The following is a 19,514-nucleotide window of genomic DNA, read 5'->3' as shown; positions in this document are numbered from 1 at the left end:
TCTCTGGGTCTCTGGCTGTGTGATTCCCATGGGGCTGCCTCTCACCCAGGGCCACCCTGTGAGGGATCCCCAGGGAGGAGGACCTCTGGAGTACCTGAGTTCCTGGGACCACACTTCTCCAGAAGCCTGCACAGAATGAAGCCAACAGAAAAGGAGGGCCAGGAGGCTGAGAGACCAGAGCCTTCACTTCATTTGGGCCCCTGAGTCCAGTTCTGCTTCAGCTTCCTTGCCTTTTGATGCTTAAAGCAGTCTGAGCTGAGTTTCAGCCGCTTGCTGTGCAAAGAGCTGAGGGATACCACCCTTTTCGTGGATGGCCCATTCATAGCTCCCAGGTGCGGAGAAAGCCCCATTTTGCAGACGGGAAGATGTGAGCCTCAGAGCGGTCACATGGGTCAAGGTTACACAGCTGAGGAGTAAGCACTTGGAGCCCTGCTCTCTAATGCTCTGCGGACCACTGCGCTGTGAAGAGAACACTCCGCCCCTCGGGTTTCCCCTTCTCCAGCTCCGAGTTGTCGCGGAGCACCCTGGGGACAGCCTGCCCCTTCCTGGTCTCCGCACCCCCGCACACATACACACACAGACACAGGTTTGGCTGCGAGAGTGTCTGGAGTTTAATCTCGTTGCGGCGGCCAGGAAGGAGGCGGTGGCTGCTGCTGCCGCCGCCTCATCCACCCGGATTCTCCACGTTGCCCGCCGACGCGCCGGGTGCCGGCCCCTGATTCACAGTGAGGGCCGCGCGGGCAACTAGGGCGGCTCTCGGGAGGCCAGGTAGGCGGCCAGGGTCACCAGGGCGGCCGCATATGTGCACACGCCCAGCCCGACGGCGAGGACCCCCAGCAGGAAGGCGCGGCGGGAGGCAGCCCCTGCCCCCTGGACGTCCCCCTTGGCCCAAGCCTTGTTGGTCTGTGGAGGCGTTGGGCAGCGGTGACTCAGGCATCCCCTCATCCCACCCTGCTTCCCGCAGCCCCAGACCCTTCCCCGAGCCCTTCCCACGCCGGTACACCCACGCACTCATTCATAGATTCCAAAACCAGGGAGCCGCTACTGTGGTCGGGCACAGGGGAGACTGGCTGGGTAATAAAAATATACATCTATTACTCTATGCCACTGTTCTAACTCATTGGGACCTCATGGTGAACCAGAGGGAAGAATTATTCCCATTTTACAGATGAGGCACAGGGAGGTTAAGTGGCTTGTCCAAAAGTCTTAAGAGTGCGTCAGACCTAGGATTTGAGCTCAGGTTCTGAACCACCACTCTGGGCTTTCACTCTGAAACACTCATTTAACCCTTCAATGTTCCTACATAGATCCTTCTCTCCACCTTGGTTTCCCCCCACATAAAGCACCTCTGCTTTGTTTTGAATGCACTTTTCTCTTACATCCAGCCCCCTCCCAGCCACACCCACAGACTGACCTTCTGGGCCAGGCAGAAGGCAGCGATGCCCACAGGCCAGAAACAGCAGAGCATGGAGAAGACGGCCAAGCCAAGGTGGTCGTGGGGTAGGAGCGGGGAGAGAAGGCTGCTCCCATCCCAGTCCGAGTCGCTGTCACTGGATGATGCATCCTATGGGTAGGAGAGGGCCTGGGTGGGCATCTCCACCTATCTTCCCTGCCCCACTGCTCTGCTCCCCACAGCCCCCAAAGACCAATACCAGGGCCTCCCCAGAAACAGCAAGAGAGGAAAATGTTCCAGGACATAGGCTCTGAACTTTTCTACATCCTGGATCCCTTTGAGGGGAAGCTGTGTACCCTGTTTCCAAAGAGCTCCATTCACACCCAAAGTTTTATGTTCCATTTCAAAGACCACGGGGCCACTCACAGCCCCTGAAGTGGAGATAGATTGGGGGGTGGGGGCGCCTGGATGGCTCAGTCAGTTGAGCAAGCATCTGACTCTTGATTTCAGCTCAGGTCATTATCTCGAGGTTCATGAGTTGGAACCCCACATCGGGCTCTGCGCTGATGGTGCCGAGCCTGCTCTGGATTCTCTCTCTCCCCCACTCTGCCCCTCCCATGTGTGTGCTCTCTCTCTCTCTCTCAAAATAAATGAATAAACTTTAAAAAGAGAGAGAGACAGCTCTAGTAACCTAAATTACTAGGACAAACCTGCCTGCTGAAAACTAGAAATTCTATATTTTAAAAAATATTTTTGTTTTTTTGTTTCTAAATCTTGCATCAAATAGCTCACACGATTTTAAGTAATTCCTATAAGGCCAAAACCGAAATTAAAATCAGTTAGCAGAGAGGTCAAATGAACTGAGGCCTCTTTTGCACTGTGGGCATTTGCCAATCCCAGAAAAATAGCCTTTCAATCAAACTGTGAACTAGATTAAAAATGATCTCTAACTGGTAATGACCCCAGGTGGCTGACAGAAGCAAACTAAATCTTCTCAATGGTATGTACCTTCAGCCTAGGCCACAAAATAATAGTCCTAAAAATAGTGTTTCAGGGGCACCTGGCTGGCTCAGTCAGTAGAGCATGCGACCCTTAATCTCAGGGGCATGAGTTCAAGCCCCACGTTGGGCATGGAGCCTCATTAAAATTTAAAAGATAAATAAAAATAAAAATAATTTTTCAAACATGATGACCAGCATACATTCCAAACATAACCAGGCACATATGAAACCATAAATGAGAAGTAGCAGAAACAATAAGGCCTTCAAGGGATGCCTGGTGGCTCAGTTGGTTAAGCCACCGACTTCGGCTCAGGTCGCAATCTTGCAGTTTGTGGGTTCAAGCCCCGTGTTGGGCTCTGTGCTGACAGCTCAGAGCCTGGAGCCTGCTTCAGGTTCTGGGTCTCCCTCTCTCCATCCGTCCCCCACTCGTGCTTGGTCTCTCTCAAAAATAAATAAACTTTAAAAATAACAATACTACTACTAATAATAAGGCCCTCAAACTTTTCAAAGTATGGAATTATCAGACACATACAATGTCAGAGTGATGCTAACTGCCACAATGTGGTTGGCCGTGTTTCCAAAAATGGCCACAGCCATCTCTCTCATCCCACATGCCCTTCTTATAGTGTGACTGATACTCTTCCCACCAAGGGGTGAGGTCTGTGTCCCCTTTCCTTGAGTCTGGGCAGGCTGTGACTCACTCATAATTGGTAGAATGTGGTGAAAGTGATGCCACATGACTTCCGAGCATAGGTCAGAAAAGGTGAGGCAGCCTCTGCCTTACCAGAGCCCTCATTCTGAGGCTGAAGGCCCATAAGGACGCGAAGTATGCTGAAGCTGCCATGTTGTGAGGAGGCCCAAACCAGCCTGCAAGGGGAGAGTCATTTATAAGCCCCAAGGTTAAGAGAGAGATACCCACCCAGCTCCCGGCTGCTTCAGCCATGGACTGTTTCAGCCCTAGCCGCCGGCTGACCGCAACCTCATGAAAGACCCTGAGGCAGAACCACCCAACCAAGTCCTTCCCAAATTGACCCATGGAAACCATGAGCCATAATGAGTGTTGCCGTTTTAAGCAACTAAGTTTTGAGGTGATTTCTTTTTTTTTTTTTTTTTTTAACGTTTATTTATTTTTGAGAGAGAGAGACAGAGCATGAGCAGGGGGCAGGGGCAGAGAGAGAGAGAATCTGAAGCAGGCTCCAGGCTCTGAGCCATTAGCACAGAGCCCGACGCAGGACTTAAACCCATGAACTTTGAGACCATGACCTGAGCCAAAGTCGGATGCTCACCCAAATGAGCCGCCCAGATGCCCCTGAGGTGATTTCTTATACAGGAATAGTAACTGGAAAACCATGTGTAACAAATAAAAGACAAGCAGGGCGCCTGGCTGGCTCAGGCAGAAGAGCATGTGACTCTTGATCTCGGGGCAGTGAGTTTGAGCCCCACATTGGGTGAAGAGATTACTTAAAAATAAAATCTTGAAAAAAATATAAAAGACAAGCTTCACAGTAGATACAAGGAATAAGAAATTATACAAATTAACACATTAATTTGAAAAGAAGAGACCGGGGCCGGCACGGAAAGAGAGAGAAAATCAGAGAATAGGGGAGTCAGAAATCAGAGGGAAGACAGAGAACCAAAGACAAGGGAAGAAAGATGAGTGACAAATCTGGAGAGAAAAAGGTGAAGAAACCAGAACAGCAAAAACCATGACTAGGAACGTAGGAAGTCCACACGCAGTGGGAAGTGAGACCCTCCCAGGCTGAAGGTAGGTACCCCAGCCAGCCAGGTGTTGGCCACAGCTGAGTTCGCCTCCCTCTCCCCCAGCTCTCACTAAGACCTGCTGCTCCTACCTCAAGGTCAGGGGGCCCTGGCTCCCCAAGGCCAGCGCTCACAGTGGGAAGAGGTGGTGGGAGGAGCTGCCAACCCTTCAGGGACTCTGCAAAGGCTGTCTCTCCAAAGGGAGGCCCCAGCTGGGGCTCACCAGGCTTCTGGATGGGGGGCCCACAGCCCACACCTGCCAGCAGAGGCTGTTGAAGCTCTCGAAGACTGGGGCTGTCCATGACTGGGGAGAGGCTCTGGGAAGGGTTTTCTGGAGGTAGAGGAAAGAAAAAAAAAAAAACAGTTATAACAAAGTCTCACCATCTTTCCCCTGACTCCTGACTCTGGAGAGATTCCCGGCAGAGACGATAGTTAGCTCATTGACCATCAGACCCATTTTACAGATAGTAAAACTGAGGCCCCAAGACTAAAAGACGCTGGGCCAAGTTGTGAAGACAACTCAGGGGTCTGGACATTCAGTTCTGGGATTCTGTCTCCTCAGGCAAAAGCCACATACCTGTTGCACACTTATTCCAAACCGTGTCTTACACACTTACTTGCCCCATGAACTACACATCCCCTGCACCTGCAAGTCTGCACACTGAATACCCCAAACCCTTGCCACACATATTCATCCACTCCAGCCCAACCCCCACCTCCACCTGCTGGCATTCATCTCCCCGATGGCTCGCTCCTTGTATACTTGCTCTGAACAACATCAGCTCCCATTAAACACTCCTCTGGAGCCCCCAACCTGCTTACACACTCATCCCAAATGATTCCTCGCACACCCCTAGTCGCCCTAGCATCAGATCCCCCATTTGCACACGTACGCACAGGCTTCCCACTCATGCATCCCAGACACTCTCCATTGTTCCCATCACTCACTTCCCTTGCACACCTGCCCCAAACACCCGGTCCAAGCACCCCTCCCCTACTCCAACCACATCCACGGCCCTACACAATTGCCTGCACACTCATCAGCTCCCCCACACCTCCTGTTTTACCAGAATCCACCTTTGCACAACTCTCCCATAATAGCCCCAACCCACCACCCTCATACACATTCAACCTCAAGGAATAATGCCACCCCACCGTCCCCCCTGAGGGCCCAAGCCTCCCGCCTTCACCAAACCTGGCTGGAGCCGATTTCCTCACCAACGTTTGCCTCCCCATCCCCAACACTAGGACCCAGGGGAGGAGCAGTGCCGCCCACCTGTGCCCCTCACTCACCGCCCACGGCCATATGTTGGGACCTCCTGGGCCCCTGCACCGACACCCGCCCGGACACTGCGGCCCGCAAGTGACTGAACTCAGCGAGCCCCGCGCTCCCTGGGATCTGGGCCTGCGGGGTGCGGGTTCTGCGCGTTCCTCTGGGCTCCCCCTCGGAGCCCCTGGCCCGCAACGCGCGGGGGCGGGGATGGGGGCGGGGCGGCGGGCGGGCTCCCGGCTCCGCCCTCCGCCGCGGCCCGGGAGGGGGCCTTGAAGGCCGACGTCAGCGCCCAGCACGGAAACCCTGCCACCCGGGGTGTGTGGGAGCAAGCGGGGGGCTCCAAGGACGGTGGGCCCCGACCCCCCCTCGCCCAGGCCCAAGCGCTGCGGGGTGGAGGAGGGGGCGCCCCCGATTCTCCAGGGCCTTTGTGGCTCGGCCCGCCTCCACCCGCCCCGCCACTCTCCTTGCCCAGTAATAATAACAGCAACAGCGGCTGTGTGCACTGCTCTCAGTGCTGTGCATGGACGCATAGACATTTATTCCTCGCAAGGACTGAAGAGACACTGTCATTTACTGTCCTGTTGTACGCAGGAGGAAACAGGCGCAGAGAGGTTGGGTTCTTGACTGCGAGCCTGACGCTAGTTCACTGAGTGCGGTCTAAGCCCGGACCCCTGGCCGGTGGGTTAGGGGATTTACAATCACGGTGGCTTTGACTCCTCTCGGCAGCTCTATTTCTATCTAAAGTTTTACAGATAAAGAGACTGAGGGTCAGAGGTGTGCGCTCACTTGGCCGAGGTAAACAGCTGGAGCCAGGACCGGCAGATTTGTACCCCAGGGCTGTTTTCCTTGCTGGCCCAAGGGAAGGGGAGGAAATAGGGCAAAAGGGTACGGTGGGAGCTTCCACGCAAAGGAGGCCAAGGTGGGAGAGGGCCAGGAATGGGGTGATGTGCTGGTTATCAGGTGGCGCAAGTGGTGGTTACGAGACCGTGTTTGGACCCACACAGACCCGAGTTACTTTCCAGGCTCTTCAGGGCACCTGCTCTGTGTCCTCGGTACAATGGCATCACCTCTCGGAACCCTCAAGTTTTCATCTGTGAAATGGGCTAAACACTCCTTGCCTTTTAGACGTGATAACATCCGTAAAGCACTCAGATCAGGCGCGATACCCAGCGTCCACCATTTACCCAAAGCCTGGCAATATAGGCACTCTGAGTGTGTTTGATGATGTTTAGGAGTATTATCATCAACTTCCGGCTCCCATCAATCTCGGTAAGGGACACTCCTCACCCCGGAGGACTCTCTCCCTCATGGAGTCCACCCAGCTTGCACTGGCTTCCTCTGCCCAGAAGCCTTCCTTATCACTAGGCCCAGTCAAACTGGACGATTCCCCTCTTGATGCGGGGCTGGCCAGAGTTCCCTTGCTCCAGGGCTCCAGGGCTCCGTGCCAAGAGTCCAGACGCTGGAGTTGGCACGGGCCCCACTCCCAGGGAGAGCAGATGGTGTCTGCAAGTGCAACTTGGCGCAGGCAGAGTTTCTGGCAGACGACAGGCAGGGGAGGGAAGAGAGGGACCTGCAGCAGGACTGTGTTTATCTGGGAGAGATAACCTGCTACTATCTCCTTAACCCGGCTCTGGTTGTTTTTTTCATGCAGCTAATCACTATGAAACATATGATATCTTTCTATCCTTTGTAGTTTGACTCCTCCCACATCGGTATCCACTCCGGGAGCCGGATTTGATCCCTTTTGTTCACCGCTGTGCCTCAGGGCCTAGAACTGTGCCTCAGGGCCTAGAACAGTGCCTGGCACAAAGTAGCCCTTCAGTAACTATTTGTGGGACGGGGGCATGAATACTCACAAGCCTGTTGACTTTTTTTTTTTTTTTAAGTTTATGGAGAGTGGGGGGAGGGGTAGAGAGAGAGGGAAAGAGAGAGAGAATCCCAAGCAGGCTCTGTGTCTGACGGCGACTGACTCTTGATTTCTGCTTGGGTCACCATCTTGGGGCTCCTGGGTTCCGCACGACAGTGTGGAGCCCGCTCCGTATTCTCTCTCTCTCTCCCTCTTCCCCCACTCTCACTATCTCTTACAATAAAATAAAATAAGATAAAATAAAATAAAATAAAATAAAATAAAATAAAATAAAATAATAAAATAAAACTGAAAAAAAAATAGAATTACCAGAGGAGCCAGCATTTCTACTCCTGTGTACGTACCCCCGAAGAACTGAAAGCAGGGTCTTGAAGAAGTATTTGTAACGCTTCATAGCAGTGTTATTCGCCACATCTGGAAGATGAAATCACACCAGTGTCCATCAGTAGAGGACTGGGTGAAGAAAATGTGGTATATTTTCTCACAGTCCGTGAGTTCGAGCCCCGCTTCAGGCTCTGTGCTGACAGCCTGGAGCCTGCTTCAGATTCTGGGTCTCCCTCTCTCTCTGCCCCTCCCCCGCTCATGCTCTCTCTGCATCTCTCAAAAATGAATAAAGGTTAAAGAAATTAATCTAAAAACAAAAAGGATACGTGAAATATTCCATTTCAAAAGTAACAACGCGAAGACCCATCAATAATAGCGAACATTCACAGTGCTTCCTATTTTCCAGCACCGTCCTAAATTCATTAGACATTTGTACTAATTACCTATTGCTGCATAACAAATCATTCCCCAACACCTGGTGGCTTCAAACAAACATTTATCAGCTAACATCGTCTCTGCTGGTCAGGAATCTGGCAATGGCTTGGCTGGGTGGTTATGACTCCAGGTGTCTCATGAAGTTCCAGTCAGCATGCTGGCCAGAGCTATAGTCATCTGAAGGTCTAACCGGGGTTGGAAGATCTGCTTCCAACACGGATCACGCACGTGGTGTTGGCTGCTGGCAAGAGGCTTTAGTTCTTCTCCACATGGGTCTCTCCAATGGCTGCTTCTCTGCCATCACGACATGGTGGTGGCCAACCTCCCCATCGGAGCCATCCGAGAGAAAGAGCAAGGAGGAAGACTCAACGCCTTTTATGACCTAGTCTCGGAAGTCACACAGCAACACTTCTGCCATATTCTATTGGCTATGAGGAAGGTTTGAGTGAAGCTCAGACTCAAGGGGAGAGGAACTGGTTTCCACGTAATTGAAAGAAGGTATATCGGGGCACCTGGTGGCTCAGTCGATTAAGTGCCCAACTCTTGATTTTGGCCTAGGTCATGATCCCAGGGTCTTGAGATCAAGCCCCGTGTGGGACTCCATGCTGGGCATGGAGCCTGCTTAGGATTCTCTCTCCCTCTCTCTCTGACCCTCCCCGCCCCCATGCTTGCTCATTCTCTCTCTCTCAAAAAATTAGTTATTAAAAAATAAATTTAAAAAATAAAAGAAAATTAAAAAAGAAAGAAGGCACATCCCAGAATCTGTGGCTATGGGTGCCTGACTGGCTCATCCTGAGGAGCATGTGAGTCTTGATCTCAGGGTCGTGAGTTCAAGCCCCACAGTCAGGCATAGAGCTTACTAAAAATAAAAAAAATAAAAATAAATAAATAAATAAATAAATAAATAAATAAATAGAATTAATTGTGGGCATATTTTATTTTTTAAGTTTTTAAACTTATTTATTTTGAGAGTGAGTGAGCACGTACAAGTAAGATAGAGAATACCAAGCAGGCTCCACACTTAGCACAGAGCTGGGCTTGGGGCTGGATCCCCCAACTGTGAGATCAAGACCTGAGCCGAAATCAAGACTCGGTCACTTAACTGACTGAGCCACCCGAGGGCTCCAGTGTGAGCATATTTTAAAACAACCTCATATATTAACTCATCAAGTCCTGACAACAGTCCAACAAGGTGGGGCCTATCATTCATCCTCACATTACAGAAAAGAAAAGCAAGATACAGAGAGGCTGGAAGTCACACAGAAGGTGAAGAGCTGAGACTTACATCTAGGTAGTTGACCTGGGAACCATTTTCTTAATCACTAATATCAACCAGTAGAGAGAAAACCAGTAAAAAAAAAAAAAAAAAAAAAAAAATTAAAAAGGAAGAAGGAGCACTGACAGGATTCGACTGGTTGGATGTGGGAAGTTTTGGTTTTTTTTTTTTTAGTTTTTAATGCTTCTTTATTTTTAAGACAGACAGAGCATGAGCAAGGAAGGGGCAGAGAGAGAGGGAGACACAGAATCCGAAGCAGGCTCCAGGCTCTGAGCTGTCAGCACAGAGCCTGACGCGACGCAGGGCTCGAACCCACAGTCGGGGAGATCCTGACCTGAGCTGAATTCAGGTGCGCTGTTAGTGATGGAGTCTTGGATGATACCCAGGCACAACCTCCATATGCCCTTGAATACTGAAAGACGTGTATCCAAGAAAGGAAGGACAGCAGAGAGGTTAATAACATCAAGTTTAGGGACAGAGTAAGAACTACAATCAATGTGATTTAAGGCAAATGATTTTGCCCCAATTTTTTCATCTTAAACAAAGCTGATATTAACTGCCCTGTGGGATGTCTCAGGATTAAACAAAATCATGCAATCAAAACGATCAGTTTACAGGGTCTGGCATAGAAAATACACTCAGTAAATGGTAGCTTTCAAATATACCTATTAGTGAAATGTAATCCTATTGAATTATTTTCTGTATATTAATACTATTCTATTCGAATGTTGCCCCCTCCCTATAACTTTGACTTCGGGATGCTCACTTGTGTAGCCTCATTTTGGGAAAAGTCGAAAAATGAATTTCCTTTGGACTCCTGGTCTGGCCTAGTGGAATAGGGACTAGGGTTCAAGTGGAGTTGGAGGGTGAAGGCACCCTGCTCACGAAATCAGAGTATGTCGGTGCGTCGGACTCGGTCCTTCTACTTATACCCATTACACAGATGAGATAATAGACCTGGAGACCTGCAGGGGCACATGACCAGTTGCTGGCAGAGTCCAGCCTTCAAGAACCAGATTTTCTGCAGAAAAAAGAGGCCTCAGTTCCTCATTTCTCATCCCCTTTCCCCCACGCTCCCCCTTCTTACTCAGAATCAGCACTAACAGTATTTCTGAGAAGGAAGTTGGATTTATCAGTCCGTGAGGAGCCACAGGAAACCCCCCAAAAAGGAAGGAAAACCCCTCTCCCCAACTTGAGTTTCTCGGAAGGAGGAAGAATGTTTTTCATAAGGGGGATGCAGGCAGTGACCTTGAGGGAGATTCCCCTTTGGTCCTGGCTCAAGTCTGATTTGTGGTCCTGGCTGGGAGAGAGCGTTCGAGGAGGCAGGCAGCATGGAAGGAATCGCTTATTTTGTGAGGAAGGTACCTGGCAGATACAGTTGGCGCGCAAATTTCCTCAGCCACACTCAAGATGGCAGCTGCCCGACCACGCCCCAAATGGCGGAACCTTGAGTGTGCGGAGAGACGCTTTTCCCAAAATGGAGAGGGGGAGAGAAAACGTCCATCACATATTAGCCCCGCCCCGAAGACTGCTAGGGCCAATTAGCGACCCGCAGGGCGGGTGCAAGACTAGGGGAGGAGGCTGCTGTTGCCCCAGCAACAACCAGGGAGCCCGAAGGCGGGCGCAGCTTCGGAGGGATCAGCGCCTCAGGTCTCTCGCTGCCGGGAAGGTCCTGGGAGAGGCGCGAGCCAAGCCTAGGAAGTCAGCATCCGCGGAGAGAGGGACAGGTCAGGCCCATGAACTGCAATCCCCGTTGTCTCTTGGCCCGACCTAACCGTTAGGTGCTCTGAGGTAGGAATAACGCATGCCCGGGCTTAGAGGCGGGGCTAAGGCGGCCCTGCACTTAAAAGGCCTGCGCCTCTTGGCGCTTGCGGGATCCGACGTGAGGAGGCGGGGCTTTTGTGCCTATGGGCGGGGCCATGGGCCTTTGGGGCGGGGCTTTCCGCTGCGCTGAGTTTAAGGAAGAGGTTATTTTAGAAGCGGGTAGAGAGATGCCAGCTTCTCCCTCAGCTCTCACCTCCTCCCCCGTCATTTTTCCCGGGCTCTCTTGGAGGGGCGGTCAGGCCCATGGTTAAGGCGGCAGCCTCAGTAGTTTGACGAAACTAGCTTGGAATCCTACTGCCCCTTATTTGGTAGGCCTCAACTTCCCCATCTGTCGAGTGGACATAATAGAACACTTACTTCACAGGGCTGTGATTACATTTTTCCCTCAGGGCCATGGCTGAGGTGCACGTGATCGGGCAGATCATGGGGGCCACCGGGTTCTCGGAAAGTAGCCTCTTCTGCAAGTGGGGCATCCACACAGGTATTCTGGGGCCTGGTTCATTTCCCCACCCAGACCTCCAAGCCCAGAGTTTCTACTCCCCTTCCTTGACTCCCTCGCCTAGTCCCCGATCCTCCTCTTCCATAGGCTCTCAGGACTCCTAGCCATGACCATCCTCTGACAATGTGAATCTCACACTCCTTCCTTGTTCTTCCCATCTCATATCTGTGGGAGCTCTGGCTCCCCTTCTCTGAACACAAAGCCCCTGAGGATATGGGACTATAGGCTAGATTCCCCCCCACCCCACCCACACAGACACACTCCCAATCCTCAAAACCCTAGACAGCCTATCCCCACTGGACTTCATTCACTGTCTTGGGGGGTGTGGGGGGCCTGGGTCCCTCTCCCATCTCCATTCGTTGCTTAACAGTCTCCATGTATTAAATTCTTACTGTAAAATGGGTTTCCATCCCAGATGTACAGAGAAGAGGCCACCCTACTGTATTCATAATTCTCTGTGAGAATGTAGGAACCCCTTTCTATCAGTCATTCAGGTTCATCCACACAGGTGCAGGAGAGACTTTGGAAGCCCCAGTTTTCCCCATCAGAGACAGCATAGCATCAAGGGTAGGGCCATAGGCTGCCAGATCTGGGCTCAAATGCTAAGTCCCTCACCTATTGAGTGGTGGCCTTTGGACTTGACCTCTCTAGGCCTCAGTCTCCTTGTCTAAAAAGGAAGCTAATAGCAGCTAAGAGGCAGCAGAGTGTTAAGAGTGGACTGCCTGAGTTCAAAACCACATATTAATTACGTGACCTTGGGCACTTGTCTTTGCCTTGATTTCCCTGTCTGTACAATGGGAATAATAGCAATACTTAACTTCATGGGGTTGTTGTAAGGACTAAATGAATATCAACCAGCACTGAGAAGAGGGCCTGACCCAGTAAGCGTTTGCCTCACTTGTGTAGAAACTGGTTGGGGTTCTGTTAGTAAAGCCTTGGGTGTGTTGCCCAGCACAGATAAATGCTCGTGAAATAGCGTGGCTATTGCCGCCTTCATCTCTGGAGGCCCTGGGTCCTTTGCGATTTCCCTAGTGGGTAGAGTGGTGGCTGAGATCCCCCAGGGAAATTGGGGTCCTCCAGCTGAGCAGATGAGAGGCAGACCCTGGAGTCAGACTTGGTTTCCAGTCTGGACCCCACCACTCACCTGCTCTGTGACCCTGGCCAGGTGCTGACCGCCCCCCCCCCCCCGCCCTGTCCCCCACTTGGAGCCTCATTTTCCTCATTTGTAAAGTGGTAGAGTGGGAATATTTGTCTTTCATAGGGGTGTTGGGAAATCTCGTAAGTGAAGAACCTGACTGAAGGCCTGGTACTTTCCTCATCTGGCCCAGAAGGAAGAGATCACCAACATGATTTTTATTATTTCAGAGGGCTCTTGGTGGTGGTGGTGGCGGGGGGGGGGGGGGGGGAGTTAATCCAGCAGAGAGCTCAGGGGCAGCCAGATAAAGGGCTTGGGCCCTGCAGTCAGAGCACAGTTTGAGTCCAGCGCCACTGTGGGACATTGGTAAACTGCGTTCCTGCTGTGCCCAGCATGGACGACAGTGCTTGGCCCACAGCAGGTGTTCAATAAGTGTTCGGGGGACTAAATGGCCAAGTGACTTTCCTTCTTTCTTTACCTATAAAATGGGGATTATATCAGCACCCACCTCCTAGGAGCCCTTACTTGTCTAACAAACATGTATTGAGCACCTTCTGTATACAAAGATCCTGAGTTTGAAGTCCTAGGGACCCAGCAGTATACAAGAGACAGACATGCTCTCCTAGGGCTCCCAGTAGAGGAGACAGGAAATAAAATGAGCAGACTGGTTACTGACAGTGGTAGGTACCAGAAGAAATGAGAGGAGATGATGAGACAGGGACTCGTGTTTGGATAGGAGGGTGAGAGAGCACCCCTCTGGGAAAGTGGCACTGGAGCCTATCCCTGAAGGTTGAGGAAAAGCCACGTAAGGGCACATCCAGGAGCAGAGCTTTCTGGGCAGAGTCAACAGCCAATGCAAAGGCCCCGGGGGTGGGGGGAAGAGAACAGAAATGGGGGCAGTGAGGCTAGAGGGTGGTGACAGGAGAGTGGTCGGAGAGGAGTTCAGGAAGGGAGCATAGGCCAGGCCATGGAGGGCCTTGTGGGCTACAGAGGAGAGTCTAAACTAGGGGGTGGGGAGGGGATTTAGAGCCCTAGAGGGCAGATTAAGTGAATTGATTTTAGCACAGCATCTGGCACTCAGGAAGCAGTGCATTTTTGCTATTCTTTTCACCCTCGGGAGGATTGCTATTATTATGCACCTTTTACCCTGTGCTGGTGCTCTTGAAGGGACATCCTTGGCCCCTTCTTTGTCCTTGGACTAGGCCTCTAAACATGGGGTGAAGAGTCAGAAAATGATATCCAACACTTACCCAGCACTCACTCTGCCCCCCTGACACTGTGCTGAGGGCTTTCTGTGTATTAGCTCGTTTAATCTTTTCAGAAAACTATGAGGGATGTGTCAGGAGGACACCCATCTTACAGAAGGGGAGACCGAGGCAGAGGAAGGTAACTCGCCCAAGGTTGCACAGGCAGGGAGAAGTAGTACCAGGATTTGAACCCAGACATTTGGCTCTAGAGTCCACACTTTGTAACCCCTGACCCCCCAAAGCCAGGGAGAAACAGGTTCCTCCAGCCACAATGGCCTCCCCTTCCTGATGTCTGCTTCCTACCCCTCCCTGCAGGGGCAGCGTGGAAGCTCCTGTCGGGCGTACGGGAGGGCCAAACACAGGTGGACACCCCCCAAGTAGGGGACATGGCCTACTGGTCCCACCCCATCGACCTGCACTTCGCCACCAAAGGCCTCCAAGGTGGGTTCCCGGCCTGGGCCCCAGGCTGCCCTCTGGGGCCCTTTCCTGGCCAGGCCTGGTCCCAGAGAGGCTCTCTGCAGGCTGGCTCTAGGGTGTGCAAGACTAGGCCGGCCAGGGCTGCAGGGGGTGAGGGGAAGGTGGGGACCAGGGGGAGAGGGGAGGTGGCTTTCGAAGAGACAAACAGGAGGCTTCAATCAGGAGGAAGCTGGGAGGGGGTGATGAGGGAGAGAGGGCTGGTAGCTGTTTCTGCAGTCCTGGCTCCCCAGCTGCTCACAGGGGAAGCGAGTATGTGGGGGAGGAAGGGTATCAGAAAGCCTTTTCTCGTGGAAAATTTAGATCACTGGAGAGGAGTGGATTCTAGGAAACAGCCTAAGTCAACATGACATGTGTTTCAACAATACAAATAATATTTACTGAGCGTCTGCCCTGCGCCTAGCCTGTGTTGGGCGATGCCAGGGAAATGTTGGTGATTGAGACAGCCCCCCAGCCCTGTCCTCATCGGATTCACCATCTCTTGCGGGGGGAGACCGAGCTGTCCCAGATAGTGGCATCCCAGAGTGGGCAGGACTGGAATGGGGGATCCTAGAGGGTAGGGAAGCCCAGAGGAGAAGCCTGACTGCGAGGGAATTCAGGGAGAGCTTCCTGGAGGAGGGGGTGTTTGAGCTTTGCTGTGAAGGGCTAGTAGGATCTTGTACAGCAGAGGGATGGAAGAAGGTTCTAGGCAGAGAGCTGCGTATGAAAGGCCCAAAGGGGAAAGTGAGCCAGGGGCCTTTGGAGGATCGAGGGTAAACAGGAGAAGGGCCAGGGGTGAGGTGGCAGGGGACAGGGGACAGGCCGTGGAGCTGAGGCCATCTCCAGAAGGTGCTCGGGAGCCATAGCCCATGACAGACATGTCAGATTTCAATTTTAAAAGATTCTTCTGGCTGCCTGTGGCTGATGGGCCGGAGTATGAGGCAGGCAACTGTCCTTCAGTTCTGCAGACCCCACATCCTCCAGTACGGTCACCGTCTTTGCCTCCTCTTTCCTCAACCCCCACTCTGCCCACCCAGAAATCCCTTTGGCTCTACCTTTGGAATGTATTCTAAATCCCCCCCACTTCTCTCTCTGGTCTCTTGGTCTGTCCCTCCTCACCTTTCACCTGGATATTACAGTAGCCTCTTCCCTGTGCTCCATAGTCTGTTCCCCTGTGAACACCCAAGTTGGGTCATATTCTTCTGTCTCTACACAGAACCCCCCCCCCCCCATGGTCCCCATCTTACTCGGTAAAAGCCAAAGATTTATCCTGGATCATAATCAATTTGAGACAATCTGGTCTGTCACCTCCTGTCCCTCTCTCCCTCTCTCAGTCCAGCCTCACTGGCGCCACCAGCCAGCTCCAACCTCAGGGCCTTTGCACACACTGTTCCCTCTCCTGGGGGCGTACTTCCCCAGATGTCCATCCACATGGCTGGCTCCATTCCCTCAAGCATTCGCTCAACCGTCACCTCGGAAAAGCTTCTCTTGATCACCCACTTTCTAAAACTCCATCCCCACCCCCACCATACCCAGCTTTATTTTTCTCCAGAGCAGTTATCACCATCTGACATACCCTGTAATTTGCTTATTTACTACATTCGTTGTCTAGGATGTCAGGAATTTTTGTCTGCTCTGTTCACCACTGTGTCCCCAGCTTCTAGAATAGGGCCTAGCGCAGGCGGCGGTGTGTGTGGGGGGGGGGGGCGCAGAAAGGAGGGTGAAATGGGGCCAGGTCTCCAAGGGCTTTTGCCTACCGGGCTGAGGAGCTGAACTGTGTTCTAAGGACATTGAGAAACCTATGGATGTGGGGGAAAGATGCTTCCAGCTTCCAGGTCGGAAGGTGCATTGGAGGCGCAGGAAGGAACGCCCTGGGCCCATAGAGCACAGAGTGGGCTGTGGGAAGGGAAGGAAGTGTCCCGGACAAGGCCAAGGCGCTCACCTGGGGACTGGACTGCCCTGAAATGGGGGCACAGAAGAGGAGGCCACAGGAAGGGATGTCCGCAGAGGCCAGATCCAGAGGGCCTGGGGTGTTGAGGTTGGAATTGATAGTGAGGGCACTGGGGAGCCAGGGAGGGGTTTTCAGCAGGGGAGGGAAGTAGATTCGGAAAGATTCCTTTGGCTGCCTTGTGAATGGGAGAGAAGGCTGGGGCAGAAACCCAGCGGGGAGGGGACTGGACCAGTGGGGATCAAGGAGATGGGGATCCAGGAGGGGGAGACGGAGCTCCACCATCGCTCCTTTCCTCCCTCCCGTCCTGCAGGCTGGCCCCGACTCCATCTCCAGGTGTGGTCGCAGGACAGCTTCGGCCGCTGCCAGCTCGCAGGCTACGGCTTTTGCCACGTGCCCAGCAGTCCGGGCACCCACCAGCTGGACTGCCCCACATGGCGGCCCCTGGGCAGCTGGCGGGAGCAGCTGGCACGGGCCTTTGTGGGTGGCGGCCCTCAGCTGCTGCACGGGGACGCCATCTACAGTGGGGCCGACCGCTATCGCCTGCACACGGCCGCCGGTGGCACTGTGCACCTTGAGCTGGGCCTGCTGCTGCGCCACTTCGACCGCTATGGTGTGGAATGCTGACCCTGCCCCTGCCGCCACTCGCAGGCCCATCCACACCCGGCTACCTATGGAAGGGCAGGATGGCCCGGTGGTCAGAAGCGTGGGTGGGTCCGGAGACTGTCAGATCTCACCCCAGCCAAGGCAGGCCGTGGCTTCTGTCCTGGCCAGCACCTCAAGCCCAGTGGCTGCCCCTCTCAGGTCCAGTTTCCCCATCTGTAAAATGGGGGCAGTTAAGTGTGTGAGGTCGCAGGGTGTTGGGTGAGAAGAGACTGCGCACCGAAGTGCTCAATAAAGGAGCAGTTCTTACAGGTGTGGGTGCCTTCCTGACTTCATCTGTCAGAGGCCTTGTGCCCTCCTGTCCTCCCACTGACACCCTCCTTCAGGTCCCCACCTTCTGACAGACCCACTGCCCCCATCTTGTGCCTCAACCTCTGCCTCCTCCCCACTCTGGGGGCCCCTCTTGTGACCCCCTCTCTTTGGGGCTCCTTGCTCCCCTGTGCGCCTCTCCCCACTGGGTCCCCATCTCCTGGCTGACCCTCTTCCCCTCTGCTCCAGCCTCCCACCCTCTCTCCTCTGGGGTCCCCGCTCTCTGATCCCCTGTGCCATGTGTCCCCAGCCTCCGATTGAGCCCTCCCCGCCAGATCTTCATTCTCTCCACGACCCCGCACAGCCCTCAAAGCCACACGCAACTCGTCTGCCCGCTTAGGTTGCGCTCAGCCGCCAGGAGGCAGCACCCTGTTCGCGGGGCGGAGCCGGGGTGTCCGCCCCCTCCCCCCGGGGCCTGAGGGACCCCCCTCGGAGCCCGCCCACGCGAGATGAGGACGGTGGCCCGGCCCCCCCATGTCCTCCCCCTGGGGGCCGCCCCCGCCCCGCGCGCTTCCTGGGTGGGGCCGGGGCGGCTTCAAAACCCCCCGCCGCCCCAGCCGGTCCCCGCCACTGCCGCCGCCGCCGCCCTTCGCGCCCCGGGCGTCCCACCCCCTCCTCCCGCCGCGGATCCGCCAGACAGCGAGGCCCCCGGCCGGGGGCAGGGGGGACGCCCCCTCCGGGGCACCCCCCGGCTCGGAGCCGCCCGCGGGGCCGGCCTCGGCCGGGAGCGGAGGAAGGAGCCGCCGAGGAGCAGCCTGAGGCCCCAGAGTCTGAGACGAGCCGCCGCCGCCGCCCCCGCCGCCGCCGCCGCCGCCACTGCGGGGAGGAGGGGGAGGAGGAGCGGGAGGAGGGACGAGCTGGTTGGGAGAAGAGGAAAAAAAGTTTTGAGACTTTTCCGCTGCCGCTGGGAGCCGGAGACGCGGGGACCGATTGGCGCGGCACTGCCCCGCCAGGAGGCAGGACTTGGGGACCCCAGACCGCCCCACCACCGCCTCGGACGCTTGCTCCCTCCCTGCCCCCTCCACGGCGTCCCCCAGGCGCCCCCATTCCGGAACAGCCCTCAGGAGCCGCCAACCCGGACTCCCGCGAAGACTTGACCCCAGACCTCGGGCGCACCCCCCTGCACGCCGCTCCCCCACCTCCAGCCTCTCTCCTGAGCCCCCGCGCATCCAAGGACCCTTCTCCACCGAGATCCGGGAGACGGGATCTCTCCCACACCTCCTTAACTTTCCTACTCAAGACCACCCACCTCTGGTACCAGATCTCGCCCCTCTCGGTTTTTTCCTTGGGATACCGAGAAACCACCCATCAGAGCTTCCCCTCCACCTCCACTCGGTTCTGCCTGAGGGCTTCAACTCCCCTCACCTCACCCCGACCCTCCTATCTTTCTTCGGGAGACCCCGAGCCCCTCTAGGGGCGGGGCCTCCCTTTTCCCACCGCAGCGGGGCTCGCGCTCTCGGCGGTGCCGGGGGCGACGCCTCCCCCATGCCGCCCTCCGGGTTGCGGCTGCTGCCGCTGCTGCTGCCGCTGCTGTGGCTACTAGTGCTGACGCCTGGCCGGCCGGCCGCCGGACTGTCCACCTGCAAGACCATCGACATGGAACTGGTGAAGCGGAAGCGCATCGAGGCCATCCGCGGCCAGATCCTGTCCAAGCTGCGGCTCGCCAGCCCCCCGAGCCAGGGGGAGGTGCCGCCCGGCCCGCTGCCCGAGGCTGTGCTGGCCCTTTACAACAGTACCCGCGACCGGGTGGCGGGGGAGAGCGCCGAGCCGGAGCCCGAGCCTGAGGCGGACTACTACGCCAAGGAGGTCACCCGCGTGCTAATGGTGGAAAACACCAACAGTGAGCTCAGAGGGGCCGGGGACCCTGGAGGGGAGCCCCCAGGGGGCGCCGGAGTGCAGGGGTCACGGGGGAGGAAATTACTGGCAGAGGAAACTGCCTAGAGGAAGAGGACCCCCGGGGTTGCCGGGAACGCGGGAGGGGGGTCTCAAAGAGGAGAGGACTGAGCTTCCTACCCCTCAGGTATCTGGCCTTGAAGGGCAGGAGATAGGGAGCGAAGTGGGCTTCTAGAGGGCGACGGGAACCTGCGGGATCGTGGAGGGGGGGGGGGC

At 54.8% G+C, this 19,514-nt stretch overlaps 3 protein-coding genes across 13 annotated transcripts in view; 2 read left to right on the top strand and 1 right to left on the bottom strand.

The window, feature by feature from the left end:
• Positions 1-28: 28 nt before the first annotated feature.
• TMEM91 (transmembrane protein 91) overlaps positions 29-19,514 on the bottom strand; it is a 21,116-nt gene continuing 1,630 nt past the window's right edge. Inside the window, exons 1-5 of one of the 9 annotated variants that reach the window (XM_027037619.2) lie at positions 10,693-10,825; positions 7,602-7,706; positions 4,245-4,483; positions 1,415-1,564; positions 29-903 (exon numbers count right to left, since the gene is read on the bottom strand). In XM_027037619.2, the coding sequence (XP_026893420.1) occupies positions 745-903; positions 1,415-1,564; positions 4,245-4,483; positions 7,602-7,686 (633 nt within the window). In that variant the 5' untranslated portion in view covers positions 7,687-7,706; positions 10,693-10,825 and the 3' untranslated portion in view covers positions 29-744. Of the gene's footprint in view, positions 904-1,414; positions 1,565-4,244; positions 4,484-5,445; positions 5,891-7,601; positions 7,707-8,059; positions 8,881-10,575; positions 10,826-19,514 lie in introns of those variants that run through there. The other 8 variants (XM_053211419.1, XM_027037622.2, XM_053211421.1 and 5 more) reach the window with 8 other exon arrangements.
• Positions 10,920-17,351, top strand: B9D2 (B9 domain containing 2). 2 transcript variants are annotated; one of them, XM_027037600.2, is made up of 4 exons: positions 10,920-11,054; positions 11,541-11,632; positions 14,348-14,473; positions 16,747-17,351. In XM_027037600.2, exons 2-4 carry the CDS (start codon positions 11,545-11,547, stop codon positions 17,058-17,060), a joined length of 528 nt encoding a protein of 175 aa, XP_026893401.1. In that variant the 5' UTR covers positions 10,920-11,054; positions 11,541-11,544; the 3' UTR covers positions 17,061-17,351. The 2 variants fall into 2 exon arrangements, with proteins under 2 accessions (XP_026893401.1, XP_014941492.2); XM_015086006.3 differs by having other exon boundaries at positions 10,937-11,118.
• TGFB1 (transforming growth factor beta 1) overlaps positions 17,991-19,514 on the top strand; it is a 14,267-nt gene continuing 12,743 nt past the window's right edge. Inside the window, exon 1 of one of the 2 annotated variants that reach the window (XM_027037598.2) lies at positions 17,991-19,245. In XM_027037598.2, coding sequence (XP_026893399.1) covers positions 18,891-19,245 — 355 coding nt within the window. In that variant the 5' untranslated portion in view covers positions 17,991-18,890. The remainder of the gene's footprint in view (positions 19,246-19,514) is intronic. The other variant, XM_027037599.2, reaches the window with a different exon arrangement.

This window comes from Acinonyx jubatus, chromosome E2 (genome assembly GCF_027475565.1).
Source record: "Acinonyx jubatus isolate Ajub_Pintada_27869175 chromosome E2, VMU_Ajub_asm_v1.0, whole genome shotgun sequence".
NCBI classification, from domain to species: domain Eukaryota; kingdom Metazoa; phylum Chordata; class Mammalia; order Carnivora; family Felidae; genus Acinonyx; species Acinonyx jubatus.
Note: the sequence above shows the minus strand (reverse complement) of the source record. Positions and strands in the feature narration are given on the sequence as shown.

Bases quoted from the DNA above. Each gene is read 5' to 3' on its own strand.
- B9D2 (XM_027037600.2), top strand. From the start codon at position 11,545: ATGGCTGAGGTGCACGTGATCGGGCAGATCATGGGGGCCACCGGGTTC. The intron at 11,633-14,347 runs GTATTCTGGGGC...CCCTCCCTGCAG, and splicing joins CAAGTGGGGCATCCACACAG to GGGCAGCGTGGAAGCTCCTG. The intron at 14,474-16,746 runs GTGGGTTCCCGG...CCCGTCCTGCAG, and splicing joins CGCCACCAAAGGCCTCCAAG to GCTGGCCCCGACTCCATCTC.